This window comes from Anarrhichthys ocellatus, unplaced genomic scaffold (genome assembly GCF_004355925.1).
Source record: "Anarrhichthys ocellatus isolate YVR2014 unplaced genomic scaffold, GSC_Weel_1.0 scaffold47, whole genome shotgun sequence".
Lineage (NCBI taxonomy): Eukaryota > Metazoa > Chordata > Actinopteri > Perciformes > Anarhichadidae > Anarrhichthys > Anarrhichthys ocellatus.
The window spans coordinates 2,307,579-2,326,584 of NW_022280077.1; the positions used below are offsets into that span (position 1 = coordinate 2,307,579).

Below are 19,006 nucleotides of genomic sequence, written 5' to 3' on the forward strand. Positions count from 1 at the left end.
AACTTTCAACACAAAATCTAACTCCGAGTTGTCCCCAATATTTCACATAAAACAGAAAATTAAAACATCTGTATCAAATTAATACATCACCCACTCGCCTATATGTCAACACCAAAACAATGCATGTTCAATAATGAATTTTAATCATTGTGGCGTTTAAAAAAGAGGTTATTGAATACTGTTGTTGAACAGCATTTTTTATTCAGCGTTTGAAGTGATCTAGAGTAACATTGACTTTCATTTCATGAATTGAATATGGTGTATGTTATGTTTACAAATGTGACAATAAAGAAATAGAATCATTATTTATCCATCAGTTTTTCCAGGCAGTATGTAGACCTTCATGTAGACATTAACAGTTAACTCAATAATTAATTTACATAAAAAAAATACAAGAAAGGAAAAAGTATAGATCTTGTTGGTTTACAGTCAAAATCATCCAACCTCAGAATAAGAAATAAAAATCCTGGCCAGTCTTGAACATAAAGACAAATAGCCTTAATATCATGGCTGTTGATCTTCTCAGCAAACATTGCAGCATTATTTGTTTGCTGAGTCAGTATTATTCTTCTGTACATCAATCAGCCTGGTTCTCACAAGGATTGTGTAAAGATGGCTCAAGTTTAAGCCGAGTGCAAAAACAGCTCATTAATGACGGTTTTCCTCAGACAATAACACAACAGTCAGCTGCTTGTAGCTAAGAAAGCATGAATCATCCCAGTTATTTTCTACAAACCACTCAAACACTCACTTTATATGAAACATCCTTTATTGGACAATATGACAAAAAGACAATGTTTAACTTTACACTCAAGTTGCTGAACCACGGTCTGCATCAAATTAAGACGCAGGTTGTGTATTCAAAGCTTTCACGAGGCACTAAACCTGGAAGCGCTTGTGTTTTTTATTCTTCAGGTTTCGAGCTGTTTTAGTTTCACAATCACATTTTTCTGAAAAAGAATGAGAAAAACCTTCCCTCTGGTGCAACCACACATAAGCATCTAAATGTAAATCAAATACAGTACAATTACCTGTTTACTGTATGATACAAAAACACACCAAAGACTAAAATAAGCATTAATTCAAGGACACGTACTGCAATGCGGTTTGTTGTATAACGACAACATTACGTGGGGTTAAAGCTTCACCGACAGATCGTATCCACACACACACGCAATGCTGTTGCACGATGGCGTCGCATCCACGAGGAGCCGCAGTGGTTTTGTCGCTTCTGTAACGGTCACCCCCTTGCTGTATGGGCCGATATCACAGCACCACAATGTTCCTATGAGACACTAGTCTTCACGGGGGGCTCACTGGTCTTCGGCCGTTTGGACTCTGGAGGCTGGCACACTGGATCAGAGGGAGGGGAAGGACGTTCTGCAGGAATACAAGTGAACGGATCAGTGACGGCAGCGTTGCACATGGTAGCCTGGTTCTGTCTGCCTTCTGCTGTGATGTAAGCAACCGTATGTAGATATTCTTTCATGTAGCAGATCAACTGACTAGTTAACACACTAGTAATGAAAATGTTAAAGTCAGGACACAACTATAACTTAACGAACCCCCAGGTTAGCCAAATTTATTCCAAAGAGAAAACAAAAGTGAATGGCAGGTTTTATGCTCGCTGTAAACACTGATTACAGTTCACAGACCCACTTCAACTTTGACCTACTGTGCTTGCCATAGAAAAACAACTTTCCTGCGCAATTAAGGACAAATTACCAATGTTTCAGTTTGACCTCTGAACCAATGTGTTTGAGTTATCAGAAATCGATGGTCAAAAACAAATGTAAACGGTAATATTATTTAAATTAAGAGTTTTTAAGCTCCTTTTAAGCTACTTTTCTGCCAAGCTACAGAAATATATTCAAAGAGCAGAAATCATATAAGTGTGATCTGTATTGATCCGATTCTTCCCTGATGAATGACGATATCCTGCGTTGAGGAATCAGCATCAGGAGAAACAACGTTGGACCGATACATCACAACACAAATGAGACTGTGAGGGCGTCTATGAAGGTGGATGGATTACTGAGCAGTCCCATATTGTTTTGTGTCTTTTGTGATATTTGCAACATGAAGGTCAACAGGAAGCAGCTGCACTCACTAACCATGTTTGGCCTTCTCCGTGGAGGAGGGAGTGCGGAAGAGTGAGCTAATAGCTGGAGATCGGGATGCAATGGGAGTCAGAGATACTCTCCTGTAAAGAAAAAGGATGAAAGCATGAGAAAACACACAAGATGTGACAATAACTTCTTCTCTTCTACACCGTTAATCACAGTTTGTTCCTGATTCAGTCGAAATGCAAACACTCCAAGCTACAGATACAAGGCAAACACAAAAGCATGTGCAGACCTGCCATTGTCTAACGCTGTCTGTCAGTGATTACTGTTTTTATAGTCAGTGGGGGGTCCAACGGATCCCTCGTACCAGACAGGCTTTGTTCTCACTGCCAGTGCAGACAAAAACATTGCAAGCCCATTACGGCCATTTATATTTTTCCTGCTTTTTTAAAAACACATTCTGAATATCGCAGCGCTTTCTTGCGTTTAGTACTCCTTTAAACTGCATCTTTGGAGATAATCAGCTTAGTTACTTTAATCTTTCGGGGGAGGGAGGTGGACGCAGTGTGCTCGGTGTGTTACTTCCTCAGTCTGACGCCATTCAACACACATTTGAATAGTTCAAGTATTTCCATAAATAACCATATGCAGTCCAGTATGAGGCCGCTCCTGCATCCTTCACACCATCTACAGTTTTAAATACCCGGAGTGGATGAAAACATTTAGGAAGATATTGCTGGTTCAGAAAATAAATGACATTAATTCTCCTGTGTGATCAATTAAATCACACAAATGACTTGAGTGGTTTGGGGCAGTGTGCAGACGTATTTAAATGTGTGAGCGACGGAAACGGACAAAAACATCCCCGTCACTCAGGTGAATACTGACACAATTATTGAAAACACATCAACAAACAATACATACAGAGAAAGTATGCTATGCACTCCTGCTTAAACGATTCATTGATTGGCAGTGAAGTCGCACATAGATAAAAGATTTTGAACAAAACAAGCAGTTTGAAGCCATCTTGGGGCCTAAGAAATAGTGATGTCTATTTCTCATTGTTTGCTGAAATATATTATGAAATGATTAGTCAATAATGTAAAAATCATGAGCTGCAGTCCTACTACACAATAGTGGAAGTCTACCTGCCGACAATCACAGCATAGCTGTGCATGTACAAAGGTTCACCCTTAATATATAATAAACCAATTCACTTTCACAGAATTAAACATAGCTGTACTTTCGCATTACCGTGGGGTCGGCCCCTTTGGGGTGGTTGCACCCTTGGGAGTGGTGGAGCCAGCACTATTACCACTCTTGAGGGCTTTCGGGGTGGAGGGAGTGAGGGGGGCGATGCGTGGCTGTGTTGTGGAGGAGTTAGTGGGGGTGAGAGGGGCGATGCGGGGTTGTGTTGTGGAGGAGGTAGTGGGGGTGAGAGGGGCGATGCGGGGTTGTGTTGTGGAGGAGGTAGTGGGGGTGAGAGGGGTGACACAGGGTTGGGGAGTAGAGGGAGCACTGCTGCTTGCAGACGTTGGGGTCTGAGGTGCTGAAGGAGGAGCGGTGGTTTTAGCGGCGGAGGGCTTCCCCCAGCCCTCCAGGGTGTTCAGGGTGATCCTACGGGGCTGAGGTTTAGACTTGGCACTCGGGGTGCTCCTCTTCTCCTCTGGGGGGGTGACAGAGGGGACATCTTTGCTGAGGCCGGTTTGGGATGTGGGAGTCTGTGCTGAGCTTGGCGTTTGGGTCAAAGGAGACGAGGTCCTGGCCGCTGAGGACTTCTTGCCCCTTTTCTCAACACCAGTGCTTGGGACAAAGACCTCCAGGGTGGGGGGCTCCTTCAGGGGAGTGCCCAACTCCCCGGGAGAGAAGGACAGGAAGGAGCAGTAGCCGTCTGTGGAGGACACTGCCAGGAAGGAACCGTCTCGGGACCTAAAGGTGATACGATACAAAAACGTGTCTAAAACAGATAGTTCAAGACGTCTTAATTTAATCATTTAAAATATATATAGAGAAATAGAACTATTAGCACTTAGGTCTACGACATCCGCCACAATTTATTCCTACAAATGAGGACTATCTGTAACCCATGAAAGAGCTACAGAAGAAGACGATAGAATAGTTCACCATGTAAGATCACTGAGTGTGTGGTAGTGGATGTTGGACACCAGGCCGAACGGAATGGTCTGCTGCGTGTCATACAAGAAGATGGAGTCCTCGGATGCCACAGCAAACACCATGCGGTACGGCAGCTGGAATACGTTGGGAAGAACCTGAACCGAACCGTCTGTAGAGGACAAACGGTAAAACAAACGGTGTAGACAATTTCAAAAAAGGGGGGAGGGCTTCATTATCGTTGTTGTCTGTTGACTAATGGGGCGTTTGTTCTTGCCTTCGTCCGACTTGGTCCTCAGTTCAAAGTAGACGGGGCAGCAGCGCACAGCCAGCGTAGCTTTAGTCGGGCACGGCAAGTGGGCAATAGGCCTAAAACACAGTTGTACATCAGTTAGTGGAATTACTACCGACAAAAATTACTCGGAAAAACCATAAAAGCAACAAAACTTACCTCTTGAGGCTCTTTCTGGAAAAGATGTAGGTGGTATTTATGATGTTCTCTCCAAGCTCCACACATCCAGCTACGGTCACAAAGGGCGACAACGAAAGACGGAAATTAGTTTATATAAATGACCTTAATTAGCCGCCACTGCGACCCGACCCCGGATAAGCGGAGGAAAATGGATGGATGGATGGACCTTAGTTAGGATATTACAACAATCAAATGTTACCAGATAAATGGCAGCTAAAAGCCACACCTAGAGCAGGATGCTTATGTACCTGGGGCTAACAAGAAAGACCCATCAGGTGTGAAGGAAAGCCGTCGGAAAAATGACCTCATGCTGTCATCGTGGAACATTCTGTACGGCTTGACCTGCAACGACAAAGAGAAATGCAGCACTGTGTGTGTGTGTGTCACATGACTGACTCACACATTTGGCAGCAGATCTCTGAAGATATTACAGAGTAAATTCATAACTTAAGACCACATAAAGAAGACAAGTATGTCTTGGTCAACAGAATTACTTTTTCAGAAACCTCAAAAAATGATTATTTCAATCAGAACTATATACAAACATTCTACTGACCTCTCCCTCTGAGAGTGGCCCAGGGCTCATTTTACTGATACAGAAGGCTTTCTTTTTGGTGTGAGTGTTGAACACACGCATCACTCTGAAGGGGAGGAAAACACAGACATCTTAAGTATGAAGCTAAGCAACAGCAAACACATTAATTTAATGAAGATTAGATCCATCATGGGGCAATGGGGGATGACCAGGTTGTCTGAATCTCTGTTTTTCTACCTGTCACAGCTGAGAGTGGCTACGTATTGCCCCAGAGGATCCCAGGTCACCCCCTGCACGTAGCTCTTGTGGTCATTCAGGATGCACAGCTTCTGTCCTGAACACAAGAACCAAGATATTATCTTACATACTTTACAGTATGATGTGGATTCATATGACTAAAATACAAGTATAACAGATGAAACTGAATGGAATGCACATATCTGAGTCCTAACAAACCTTTGTTGATGTCCCACATAATAGCCGTGTTATCAACAGAGCCAGACACCATCATGTTTCCATCCCGGGTCCAGCAGACGTCATACACGTCCTCTATGTGTCCCCTGAAGACAAATTCAATAAGAAATGTCTTTCTGTAACCACAGTATTGCAACACATTCACATCAAACAGATAGTACATTTGAAATGGTTTAATGGGCTTTTGGTTAGCTGCGTGAAATAAGATCTGTGGTTAGAACAAGCTTAAGAGCTTTTACGTGTCTTAAAAAAGGCGGTTGCTAACAAGTAGCTAAATGAGACCAAATGTCATCAAGCCTTCAAAGCCTCTTTTATGTTTATACTCGCGCTCATGCAGCCGGGGTGTAGTTCTTTTAAAGGCTAACGTTAGCATTTTACCTCCACCGATCGCATTCACGCTTCAAAAAGTTAAAGTGGTTTTCATTTGTGAAGATAATCTTACTGAACAAAATGTGTACGTATCGTAAACTTGTGTTTGCCCCAACGCAGCGTTACTGAATTGCGTTGCCAAGACATGATTTAATACTTTCAGTTACTTGAACTATCACTGCTCATCAAAGGACTGGTGTTGGAAAACTATCTTTACCTAAATACAAATCGACAGTACATCTGTCATTGTTTCTCTGTAAATAATGTAGAATGAATAAATAATACCTGTTTTGGGCCCCACAGTGCTTTTGACAGTTGTGTACCTTAAAGTCTTGACCACAGACCAGCTCTCCTTGTTCAGCTGAGCATCTTCTTCCTCCTGGAACATGGGGGCCGGCTCAGGCTCCTTTGAGTCGTTAAGCTTCCACAGCAGAATTGCTGCATCTGTACCAGATAATAAAACATTACTAAAGGTCATTGTATTTGTAAATATCGGTTCTGTTTTGAGATTAACATCATCAGTGCATTTCAGATACTGACATATTTTATCTAGTATACGTGTACTACTCCTACGTGTGACATACCGTCTCCTCCTGAGGCCAGCAGCTCTCCGTTGGGGCTAAAGCGCACTACGTTGACAGCCTTGGTGTGTCGAGCCAGATTAGACAGAACCTCCACCACCGCCTTCCCATCGGGGCCGCTGTCCACCCGCCACAGCTGCATCCACATCAGGGCAAAGAGTCATTAAGCACGCACTCTGTAAATCAGCTGTGACCATATATAGCTGAACGTAAACTATTATTTCTGTGGTCTGACATGCATGTTTTCATACAACACTGTTGGTTCATTAAACCATCTCCACTCACTCTGACTGTAGTGTCCACTCCAGCTGTGGCCAGCCGATGAATGCGTCCATCTGAGCCGTGCTGGAAGTCCAGACTGTAGACCGGCTCCTTGTTGTGCCATGCGATCTCACACGTTACCACCTTCATCTTTAATATCCAACACTGACCTCGGGAGGGGAAAAAGCACGTAAATGTGATAACGTGCCTACTGACGGTTTCCAATGGACTGACGTTAGCTAGCAGCTAACGTAACACAAACTGTTAGCTCGTCATGCTGGGACTATATGGAGCCCGTGTGGCAAGTTACGATAGAAAATAATTGGACTTAACGACGTACTTGGCCAAAAAGTCACTGAAAGCTAATGCTACAACTAGCTAACACCGTTAGCAATACATTTAGTGGGTTTGCTGGGATAAAGAAGGGCTAACGTTACAAATGACAAAAGCAGGTAAACATGTAACTCTACATGAGTTATGGTTTGCTAACAAACATGTTCGTTACAAACACAACCGATTCATATGTGTTTATTCTTGGACATGAAGTTCTCTCGAAGTAAATTATAGTGTCTTACCTCCACTGTTGACCAGCTGAAGCGCTTAGTAATTTCCCGCGTACAATTCGTTCCAAACTTCCGGCCAAGTAGAGTGCAGTGATTGGACGAAAACCCGGAAGAGGAGGTGCCTGTCTGTCTTTAGCATGGATGTATTACTAACGTGTAAAATCCCTCACGGTCCCCTTTAGTTCTCTTGTAAAACAGATAAATTGATCTTTAGAAAGCGTTTAATTATGGTTACAAAGTAGAAAACAAAACTATAACACAGTTACTCTGTTGTTTGGTTAAATCTTTGCACTTCTGTTTAGTTAATTTAATATTATTCTATTTCATTGTATATATTGTGCATCTATCTATCTTTTCTATGGGGAATATTCTATTCATGAATCAAGTATATTAAACAAAACTGTTTTCACATATTAACCTTTAATATAGTTTATGCAATTCTTATTAAGCTGATGGTATCATGTGAGTCATGAGACTTTTTAAATAGGGTTAGGGTTAGTAAAGTAATTTCAGTTTTCGGTTAAATGTGATGGAAATGTGTTCTTCCGCATGTCAACCCACATTGTATTTTATTCTGAGCCCTTCCAAAGTCTTATTGAACTAGGAAGCTAGTATTTTATTACAAAGGCTATTGAGATATCATGTATGAGTGTCATGTGATTTATTACCCAAGACAAAGGTCACACTCACCAGTGAGTTACATGAAAACGTACAATGAACCTTAATGACATCTAAAATCAGCATAAATGTTTTAGTGCGTCTGTGTTTGATGGTTGCTTTGTGTGTCTTTTCAACTTGTAATCTTGAATACATTTAATTTGCTCTCACTCGCAAAATAAAGAGATGAGCCTTCCTGAATAAATAAAGCTCCAAAAATCTCGTCACACATTGTGATTTACAAACCTGTCGAAACCTGACACCTATAGTTGCTGTATGAAGAGGAATCCCCTCTCAGGGGAAGGAGCACTAGCCTGCAAGTACAAAATGCTGATTGAGTCCTCTATCACGGTCAGTGATGTAAGGAAACTAAGTACATTTACTCAAGTACTGTACTTGAAACTTTAGCAGTCGAGTATTTCCATTTTATGCTACTTTACTTCGACTCCACTAGACTACATCTTGGAAGGTAGTATTGTTCTTTTTACTCCACTAGATTTATTTCACATTTGTTGCTATTTACTTTCCAGTTATTATTATTAATTATCAATCAACTGATACATTATGATGTATTATTCTAGATTAAGACACCCAGAAGTAGATCAAGTAGTTGAGATGAGCTCCTTAGTGATACATCAATTGAACATTTCCGTTCTGGGATTTAAATATTGTTTCATGCTAAAACTTTTGTAGTTTTACTTAAGTAATATTTTGGATGTTGGACTTTTACTTGTGAGAGTATTTTTACACTGTAGTGTTAATATTATACTTAAGTAAAAGACCCGATTCCTTCTTCCACCTATGATCTGGTTGCCTATTACACATCGCTCAAACAAGCCTGTTGAAAGACTTGGAGGGAGGTTCCTGATAACTCTTTCAGTTTATCTCATTAAGAAATGTACTGGAAGTCTGGAAGACAGCCTCTTCTATGTTTGTCCTACCAGAAGGGTTCACCAGGATACTAAGGATAATGTGCCATTGAGCATTTCATCACAGAGCAAAGACAGGAAATACAAAAATATATTGTACAGAAAACATATTAAATCTGCTCCAATTCAAATCAAAGAGAAAACAGTTAGCTTTCATTGTGAAACAAAATCTGATCAGCAAAGTGAATATATAACATTTATGAATGTACACTGTGGTTGTATTGACAATTATTATTATGATTATTTTATAGCAGTTTTCATCTGTTGAGACAAAGAAAGAATGCAAAGCGGCTCATAATGTTGAATTTACTATATATTCATAAGAAAACACCTTCAACTAAATCCAAGTTCATCGCCCACGATTATAAAATTCTGTAGTTCATATTTACAGGTAGAATATGGTCCTTCATTCCAGGATCCGAGGAGTTGCTGAATCATTTATTGCGCTGTAGCTCTGCCCCACCCGTGCAACGGCCTCCTCATCAGAAAGAACCTGTTCGAGGATCTCATCAATTACATTGCACTCATAATTCACTTGTCCCAAGTCCAGAGCCGGCACGAAGGCCGAGACGAGAAGACGCCCGATGTTGTGCCTCAGCTCGATCAAACTAAAGGGAGGAGAGAAAAGCGGAAATGTGATTTACGTCATTGTTTTTCTGGGTTGCCGAGTTCCTCGATGGCTTTGTCAAATAGCGATAATTCAGTTACAATTCATTCAACGTGAAAGGAGAGTCCAACCTTCTTGATGTATCTGAGCTTGAATTCGTGCCGGACTTCGCTGTTGCTCCTGCTTCCTCTGGTTCCGTTTGTACCAGAGAATCAGTGGTTCTGTGTGGAGCTTTAATTCCCCCTTGAGCATTTTCCCTCTCCTGCTGCTGGCCCAACCTGAACTCTTCATACTCGGACACCAGGTTTGCCCTTTCGTCCTCCAGACGGTCCAACTGGTGGCGCAGCAGATCCCCAGGAGAAAAGAAAAGGAATACAGGAGGAAGGGTAAGCAGGTCAACACAATAAAGAAGAAAAAAAGGTGTATATTTAGAGAGTAAATCATGCAAAAGACAATAATAATATATATCCATACAACCTTACACAACTCATTCTTTATGATTACTACCTATAAATAAAGTGCACAGTCAGATTCATGTTAGGATTTGAAAACTATTTGTTGGGTATATACGCGTGAGGCTGTCCAGAGGAACCAGACTTGGAAGCTGTTGGCTGTGGTCTTTTTATGGCATTTGTTGGCAATAAGAAAAATAAAGAGTATCTCCGGTCTTGAACTTCAAGCTCTAAACATAGCGAGAACGCTGACCTGTGTGCGCAGTTCATCCCTCTCCTTTTTTCTTTCATCCAGGTCTCGCATCAGACTGTCAACTTGCAGTGCAATTTCATCAATGTCCCTTTCTTCACATTGGGCAGCACTAGGCTTGGTCAGTGAAAGCTCTTTGTCCCGAATCAGTTCATCGACTTTCTGTTTGGCCCTCTCAAACAGAGCTTTGTAGTCCTTACCCCCTTCAGTTTCCTCCGTCTGGATGGCCTGGTGAGAACACTCCTTCTTCACATTGATCTGAGACAGCTCCTGCAGTCGGCCCTGCATGTCTTGCAGTTGGCAGGTAAGTTTATGGACCTGCTCTTGAAAAGAGTCTCTCTCCACAGCTGTAGCCTGCATCAGCTCTAGGAGCTGGTCCTGCTGGTCCTGTACCTCAGTGACACTGGGGTACAGAAGTGGAGAGTCTTTCTCACCACAGGCATTCGCACAGCGAGGTCCCGCAACGTTGTCGCTATCCAGGTGATGTGTCTCTCCGTTCTGCAAGGTCTGGTTTCCTTGCTCGGCACTGCGAGTGTCTCCACTGTTCTCATGCTTCATTAAGCTTTGCTCAACAGTGCAGACACCGATGTCCACATGTGAACTCTGTTCTCTACCACTCTTAGTGGATGTACTCTGCCCGGCTCTCTCCTCCCCTTCAGTTTGAATTTGGTCCTGCTCTTCCCTCTTCACTTTGGGTCCTTCTGTCTGGGTGGTGCTGCTGGCCACCTCTGCAGGGGGTGCCGGGAAGGGACTGGTTCCCACAGCTGCGGACCCTGAAGGGCCTGTTCCTGCAACATTCGTCTCCGGGGCGTCACCCACAGCCGCATCATCGCTGCCCTCCAAAAGCATGCTGACATCAGCATCACTTTGCTCTTGCTCCATCTTCACTCGAGTCAAATCAAAGCCTGGATTTTTTGGCTTGGGGGTACTGGTGATTTCCACGATGAAAATGTCATCATCAGTATCATCATCATCATCATCATCATCATCGTCATCATCATCATTATTATCAATGAGCAGTGATGGGGAGCTTTGTGGGCTCACTTCCACTAATGTGGATGTATCCACGTTGCCATTGATTTTAGGTCTTTTGGGCGTTGTTTGTGGACTAGCAGGCTGTGTTCTTTTCCCCCTGCAATGCACACAAAGCACAATAAATATGCTTCTTAAACAAACTCAAATGGATATATTTAAGCTCACAAACAACACAACATCATACCTGAGGGCTGTTGACAGTGAGCGTACACTAGAAATAACTGGAAGACCACTGCTACTGGAGGGGCTGCAAGCTAGAGAAAAATAAAAGAAACATTTTAAATTTCATAAACATTCTCTGTCTTTCTCACACACATACAAGAAGAGCACTTGTTCTTACCAGCTTGTAACAGGGAAGGGGACCTAAATGGAGAGGATTCAGCCCTCGCAGCACCCCCTTGTGGTGTTACAGTGTTAAACCTATTCCTTGGGGTAATGGGGGTGGAGGGGGAATGGGCAGCCTGTCAACAAGCACAACAAAAAAGGAAGATTAGACTAGAAAGCTTTACTAATTCCCGATGGGGAAACTCACTTGCCACTAAATCAACTCATACAGACAAACAATATAGACACTACATTCTGCATAAAAAGTGATTTGAGACATGATTAACAGCTGAAAGATGTTGCATCTAAAAACCACATCTAATCCTACAACATATCTACTTTCTGCTATTTATTTATTAAAACGTCTTTTGACATAATAATTGACGTACCTGCAGACGTCCACGGACCTGTTTTTGCTTGACGAAATTAGCCAGACGTTGTTCTTCCTGGCGCTTTCTAGTCTCCTCCAACTAGAAAAATGAAAATTCCCAAACACACTGTTAATCACGTGTCAACCTTTTTTGGAATCAGAAACCTAACTATCAGAAAAATAACTGTTTATTCTAAATCGTGCAGAAAAAACAAAAGCATGCAGAGAAACGGCAGGTGATTTACAGTATAGAGAGTTTTTTTACCTTTTGCATTTTCTGCTCTTCAATCCTCCGGTCTTCCTTCTCTCTGTAAAAAAAATAACCACAGCAGTAACGTAAGTCCCTTCATTTATTATGCTCAGTTTAAGTATCAGTATTAATACAAAACATGCATTTCTTATCGAGTCTAAATATTCAATTACATTTGGGGGCAAAAAGTTGTGTCAGTGTCTTGAACTGAAATGGGACTCACTGTTGTTTATAGGTCTTGCGGTATGAAGGCTGCTCATCATCAGAGTCCTCAGGCTCCTCCTCCACCTGGCAGCTCCTGTGAGGGTAAAATAGATAAGAGATTGAAAAGAGCCAGGGAGTCTTGAGCTGCGTTTGGGTTAAAGTACCTTGATCTCAATAATGCGTATATGTGTTTTTGGCGCTTCCATTTATCAACACACAAATATTTTTCCACAGTATAGTTTGTCATTTCTTTTTTTACAAAAACAGATTTGCATTTCCATTTTGAATTGGTTTATTTCATCACAGGAGATTATAGTTATTGCAACAGGTGTTTTGATAACGCTCTAGTTACCTGAACTGAGGGTCAGGGTTCATACGGCAGTACCATTGCTCTGGCAGCTTGTTGCGGTCGATCCCATCCGGGAGTTTGCGCCAGCGCAAACACTCATCACACTGCACCCAGTTCTGATCCGGGCGCTTCCTGAGGACATAGACAGATACACGTTTTAGAGCATGTAGGAAGTCAACATGGTTAGACATATATGCGTGTAGAATACATGATGTCAGTCACTGCAAAATGTACTAACATGGTATCTTCCATCAGTGTGGTGGCGTTTGGATCCTCTCTTTTTCTCTTGTGGCGCATTTCATTCCAGTACTCCTCCAGTTTGGTCCCTAAATTGGTCATAGTTTTCCTGTACCAAGAAACCAGACTTCTGCATTACTGGCCCCGTGCTGAGAAATAATCCAGTAACAGGATTTGATACGATAAAAATATTGTTTGTGTGCAAGGTTCGAGGTTCAAGCTGAAACTCACTGAAACCTTAATCAGACTGATGTGATCAAAGAATTTGGCATTGGTGCCATTACCTGTACTTTTCCGTTTCATCAAAGCTCTGTTTGTTGTGGGTAGGTTCCAGAAAGTAACACTCTATGACCCCAATGACCCCAACACCTTTGTTGTTGGCCTGCAGAAGGCAACATTTCAGAAACACGAACACTGGTTAATAGAATTCATAAAAACCCTTGATGATATGTGTACTAAACAAGCACACTCATCAAAACAAACACATCTCACCTTGAGCTGGCAGCCCACACGTTCGTAGGCTTTGATGAGCCGGTTCTTGTGATACATCATAATGCCATACTGGTCTTTACTTTTGGTGTTATAGCCAAAAGTAATAGGAATACGTTTGTTCTGAAATAATATTTAAGGAAAACTTCCTGCGCACATACCAAATCTCCCGAATCAAACGCATTTACCGATACTCTGCGATGAAAGGATACCAGGAAAGTGGGCTTGTAGTGGTCCTTTTCGACGAAGGCAAGACTCTTAGCAATGAGCTGAGATTTCACCTTTTGACCACGAATGATGATTTGCATCCTTGGCTTCAGGTACAGAATACTGCAATAGGCCTGCATCCAGTAAAAAAAACGATTATCAAACATTCACTCATGCAAATGGAAAGTGATATCAACAGATTACCTATAAATTATATGGACTCCACTAAAACAGCTGGCTGAGCTTCAACAACAACACATGTTTTAAGATGTGCCTGATATGGTTTTTACACAGAAAGTTAAATTACTTGGTTAAAAAGTCTTAAAACTATATCTCCTATTTGAATCATACAGAATCTGTGAATCCAAAAGTTCAACTGCTGGACGCAAGATGTCTCCTGCTTATTATTTGTGACCTGGAGGCTTAAAGTCGGCACATGACTCTCGTGTAAGTTGCATATTGGACCAGGATTGGCCTCAATTTTGATGCTTGTACGCTTAACATTACATAATTTGTGACTGTGTGTGGATAAGGCATATACAATGAAGGCTGAGGTACAACTCAATCACTAACAACTGTTTTGAAGACGTACACATTACTGCCCCTTACCCGCAGTGAGTAAAAACTCTCAGGGATGTGTGACGTGACCCTGTCTGGATGTTGAGAGTCATTCATTTCCTTCATTTCCTTGTAGACGTCGGATGGAATTCGGATATCGTAACGATCCTTCTCATAATCAAACTCCGTCATTCTAGTAGGTGTCCTGTTGAAAACATAAACATGTCTTACAGTCTTTGGATTATCTGGGCTCCCTAAAGGCTAACGTTGATTATTCTTGAATCACAGGAAAAGAGCCCATCAGTAACAAACAGACAATCAAATGCAACACTGGTGTTATTGATTATTGATAACCAAGTTTAACAACCGCCCTGCTGTTTGTTGGAAGCGCGGCCTAAAAGCCGGAGAGGACAAACGGTCGAGCAACAAACTATTTTTGACAGTTTGATGCACACATGTAGCTGAATGCTGCTTATTACCTGTAGGAACGATGTCCTGAGACTTCAACGGTTAGTAGTTAAGGTGTCGACATATCTTCTTTATCTGATCGTTGTACAAATCTGAGGCACATACAGGCATTAGCACCTGGTTCCTGTTTGTAAGTGGGAACTACAGACAGACCTGCGGAGATTCCAGATGATGATCCGTGTGCCGGTTTTCTTTGTGGACCAGTTGGAACTGATGGCATTGATCTCAAGAAGCAAGTCTTCCTGTGTCTTGAAAGGGGAATAGCGCAGGATATCCTGCAGGCTGGCTTTGTACTCCTCTCTTACACTGAGTAAAGCCAAAGTTAAGGACAACTTGCAATGAAAAATAAGGAGAAATGGAAAATATGACAGTCAGGGTGTAGGATTGAGAGAAAACGTGCTTCTCTAAAACATGTCTTAATGCAGTAGATGAAGGATATGCTTGTTTCTCTCTCTCTGTTCAAAGCACACAATAGGTACACTTATTTGGTCAGCACCAGTCTCTGTCAGGTAGGTTTGAGAGAGCATCCCAACGCACGAAGCCCTCTCCGACTTCGAAAACACGATGGTGTCCTTGCCAAGACGCATGGATCCAGACTTGAAACCGTTGCCATACATACCAATCGGCTTCACACCCTTTATAGTAGGCTTGTCACTGTACCCAAAGCTAGAGGGGGAACACGGATATATCATTCAGTGAGTATACACACACCTCAATGCAGCATCATGTACAACATTCACCTGTAAAAGGTTTAAGTGACAGTACCTGAGCATCTTATGCAGTGTTTCGTGATCCAGACCGTTTCCATTATCCATAAAGCTGAGGCATTCTTGTTCTTGAACCACAATCTTATCAATCCAGAACTGTTTGGCACCGACATCTGGATCATAGGCATTGTCTGTAGAAAGAAACAATTCAGGAGCAAATTAAATTCACATAACAATCTCAACCTCGAGCATTTAAAGTTCACACTACTCCGCGTGTGACATTTAAGCGACTGCTTACAAGGAGCATCTCTGTTGTTATTGCACATACTGTATAATAGGTGGAGCACTACCTGCTACGGAAATCTAGTATATGCGCCACATATTTATGTTTTTCTACAATGAGTTGAGATTTGTAACGTGGTAAACTTAAGATTTGAACTACAGTTGAGCCGCTGCACTCTTCTGATACCGTATTTCATGACCTCATAGCTATTCAAAAGCTTTCACATACCAGTGAGAGAGGTGACTCAAGCAGGCAGTAAATGTTTTTATATACTTGGCGATTTTTTTTAAATCATTCAAACTTGTCCGGGTGGTTAAAGACTCATGTTTCTCAGATTTATTAATTTATTAAGTGGTGACCTGATTGACATTACGACACCATTTCATCAAAGGTCACATGTTGGTATTTGAATCAGGCTCTTTTCAGAGTATTGTTAAATTCAAACCTATATGCTGCAGGCTAGTCGGTTGTTTGTTTGCTGTGAAGATTACTGGGAAAGAGATACTTAATACTTTAAATATCTCATGTAAATCTGTCCTGGTGGTCGAAAAAAATGAATCTCAATTGCATTTTAAACATCGCTGCTCGTTTAATTCGCTAAATAGGATTATCATTGTTTGTGTCATCCAAAGACACCCAATCATGCAAATCAACTGGGGCCATCACTGTGTAGTAAAATAGAAACTCATGTAAAGCAGCTTGTTTCACTTGCAAACACAACCATGTGACGATGACTTACCTATGAGCTCAGCGATGGCGCTGAAGGGCCAGGTGTGGCTGGTGGAGTTTGAATGAAGAAACTTGGGAGAAAGCTGCAAGGAAGAGGTACAGAATAGTCAGCCTACATTAAAATGGCCTTATTTCCATTCATCAATCTATTCAAATTCAATCACTGTGTCCTTAACCCTAAAGCTACTACAAGGAACTTTCATTTCGTGTTGATTTTGATGGCCCCCGGTAGACGAAAGGTGTAGTGCTTCTGAGTACTAGAGTCTCTTTTGAGACGGTTTCATAACTTTAATCGATGCACTCAAATGATGAGTAAACTCGCAGACACTCATTTTACCCATGATTAGCACTTCTCAAAGAACGGATTGCGTTCAAAGGGCCCCAGAATTTAAGAACTGAATCTGTTCTTCAAAGGGTTTCGACACAACTCACACTCCGATATGCTCAGACAATGTGTATGGGTCCCCACCCACTTTTGCCGCCTTGCCCTGCTCTTAGTATACACTTACCCAAATCAGGTATTGTGACAAGTAGTGCAGAGGTGTGAGAGTGTCACTTAAAACAGCGTTTTTTCCACCGCAATGCCTGATTTAGTGTGAGTGCCTGCCTTACTCCCACCCAGGTGGAAACGGAGCTTTTCAGACTCCGAACCAACAAAGTTCTCATAGCGTGTGCTGGGCAGCTTGCAGGAGTCTAATCTAATCTTTCATTAAGGTTGATGAAGGTGCCCAATCTACAGAAGACTTCTTGGATTGTTCCACTGCCAAAGAAAGGACGTCTCGGCACACTCCATGACTACAGACCTGTGGCACTCACGCCACATGTCAGGAAGACATTTGAGAGGCTGGACCCAAATATACAACTATCTGTTCTTTGGGATTTGGAAGCCTGGCTGCTTTACACAGGCTTGCAGATGGGCACTGCCAGAAATGCAGTGCGTAATGCGTGTTTCTTTCAAACAGAACGAGGATTGTGGGATCGACATGCAAATCTAGCATAAATATAGAATAATGTGTCATTTTTGTGTTTGTTATGTATTGTGTGTTTTTGTATGTCATAGCCCAACCAACATAAGAATTCATGCACTTTTGACAATGTACATAGATGTGCATTGTAGTTAAGAGAAATTCTGGAGCTAATGATCTGGGAGCTGAGTCATAACACTATATGTTTATGGTTGGAAAATGATTTGTTCTTCTTCATTTCTTTTGACATTTGAAAGGGTAGAGAGGGAGAGCGAGATGGGAAATGTGGGAAGAGAGAGAAAGAGAGTGTGTCCTTTGTCAGAGGATGCCCCCACAAATACTTTTACTATGAATGGCTTTATACATACCAGCACATGTCCTATGCAGTCTGTGCTGATACAACTGAAAGTGAAACTGTATCTTGTTTTCACAAATGTGCTAACTGCAATGAATGCGGTGTCTTAGATAAGAGAATGGGAGGTAAATACTGAAGAATATAAGCACCATTCATTTTGCATGAAGGCCAGACCAACACTGAATAACATAAATAAAAGCTCAAAGAAGATAAATGAGGTTTAGAGAAGGGAGTCAAAGAGAGGGATAGAAACTTTAGGAGTGTGTAAACAAATGGCATAATAGAGAATGTATTGCAGGATGAAGTTAGGTGCTCCTTGGACCAGCTCGGATTACACGCACAATGTTTTTTTTGCAGTAAATCAATATCATGTTGAACAATACTTGACTTTTTATTTAAGTAAATAAGGGATTATTTACTTAAGGGTAATAAAGCACACGTGATGTCCCACGGTGTAATTAAACAAAAATAGAGGGACCTAAACTGTGAAAGTACTAAATGACTGGGAACTCTTTTTTTTCTTCTTCCATTGAGTTAACATTACACATCTGTAATACTTGAAAAATACAGTTTGATTGACGTTTGTGAATTGATTTACAGGCAGACATTACCGCTACGAGCAATACTATATTGTGCATAGAGTACCGTTTTATGCTGACGCACCAATGTTTGCAACCATAGATCGCTGTATAGGTTTAAACTGTTATGGTAGAGAGTCTAACGTATTTATAAATAAGCCATAACGTAAATACACGCTCTACTTTCTGTCAACAGGGCATTTCAAACAGCGCGCGGACGGTCTATTTAACCCCACTGATCACGTAAGCTATAGCTGCAGTAGTTGACCACATATTATAACGTTAAATGTCAAAATATAAATAAAGAGTCTATTCTACTCACCGTACTCAACGGGACACCGCGGTCTGTCTGTGCCGCCATCTTTCAGTAAACACGGTTGTCGGTAGGAAGGGTTACAAAGTGCAAAGCCAAGGCGCGGCTTAGGTTTCGATTCTTGTCTCTTCCTCACTCATTTCTAAAGAAGTTGCTCGGTGGTACGTCAATTTAAAAAAAAATGTTTGTCAACAGCGCAATTAAACGGATCTTCCGGCGATCTTCCGCATCCATGACAACTAGGCCTGTTAAATGAA

The 19,006-nt window shown here is 41.7% G+C and overlaps 2 protein-coding genes across 3 annotated transcripts; both read right to left on the reverse strand.

Annotated features, from left to right (window-relative positions):
- Positions 1 to 761: 761 nt before the first annotated feature.
- On the reverse strand, positions 762 to 7,975 carry chaf1b (chromatin assembly factor 1, subunit B). 2 transcript variants are annotated; one of them, XM_031869447.1, is made up of 14 exons: positions 7,446 to 7,975; positions 6,895 to 7,035; positions 6,613 to 6,745; positions 6,352 to 6,472; positions 5,642 to 5,745; positions 5,423 to 5,519; positions 5,207 to 5,291; positions 4,899 to 4,992; positions 4,630 to 4,699; positions 4,456 to 4,547; positions 4,191 to 4,350; positions 3,321 to 3,995; positions 2,115 to 2,203; positions 762 to 1,380 (listed from the first exon to the last, which is right to left on the reverse strand). In XM_031869447.1, the coding sequence occupies exons 2-14, from the start codon at positions 7,018 to 7,020 to the stop codon at positions 1,286 to 1,288; spliced, it is 1,941 nt and encodes a 646-aa protein (XP_031725307.1). In that variant the 5' UTR covers positions 7,021 to 7,035; positions 7,446 to 7,975; the 3' UTR covers positions 762 to 1,285. The 2 variants fall into 2 exon arrangements, with proteins under 2 accessions (XP_031725307.1, XP_031725306.1); XM_031869446.1 differs by having other exon boundaries at positions 6,895 to 7,040.
- A 102-nt stretch (positions 7,976 to 8,077) lies between these two features.
- Positions 8,078 to 19,006, reverse strand: morc3a (MORC family CW-type zinc finger 3a). Its single transcript, XM_031869444.1, has 19 exons — positions 18,759 to 19,006; positions 16,549 to 16,621; positions 15,585 to 15,717; positions 15,259 to 15,485; positions 14,973 to 15,129; positions 14,403 to 14,556; positions 13,799 to 13,927; positions 13,590 to 13,709; positions 13,382 to 13,479; positions 13,099 to 13,206; positions 12,864 to 12,992; positions 12,531 to 12,605; positions 12,323 to 12,365; positions 12,077 to 12,157; positions 11,704 to 11,824; positions 11,548 to 11,617; positions 10,332 to 11,460; positions 9,758 to 9,960; positions 8,078 to 9,627 (listed from the first exon to the last, which is right to left on the reverse strand). Exons 1-19 carry the CDS (start codon positions 18,795 to 18,797, stop codon positions 9,426 to 9,428), a joined length of 3,291 nt encoding a protein of 1,096 aa, XP_031725304.1. The 5' UTR covers positions 18,798 to 19,006; the 3' UTR covers positions 8,078 to 9,425.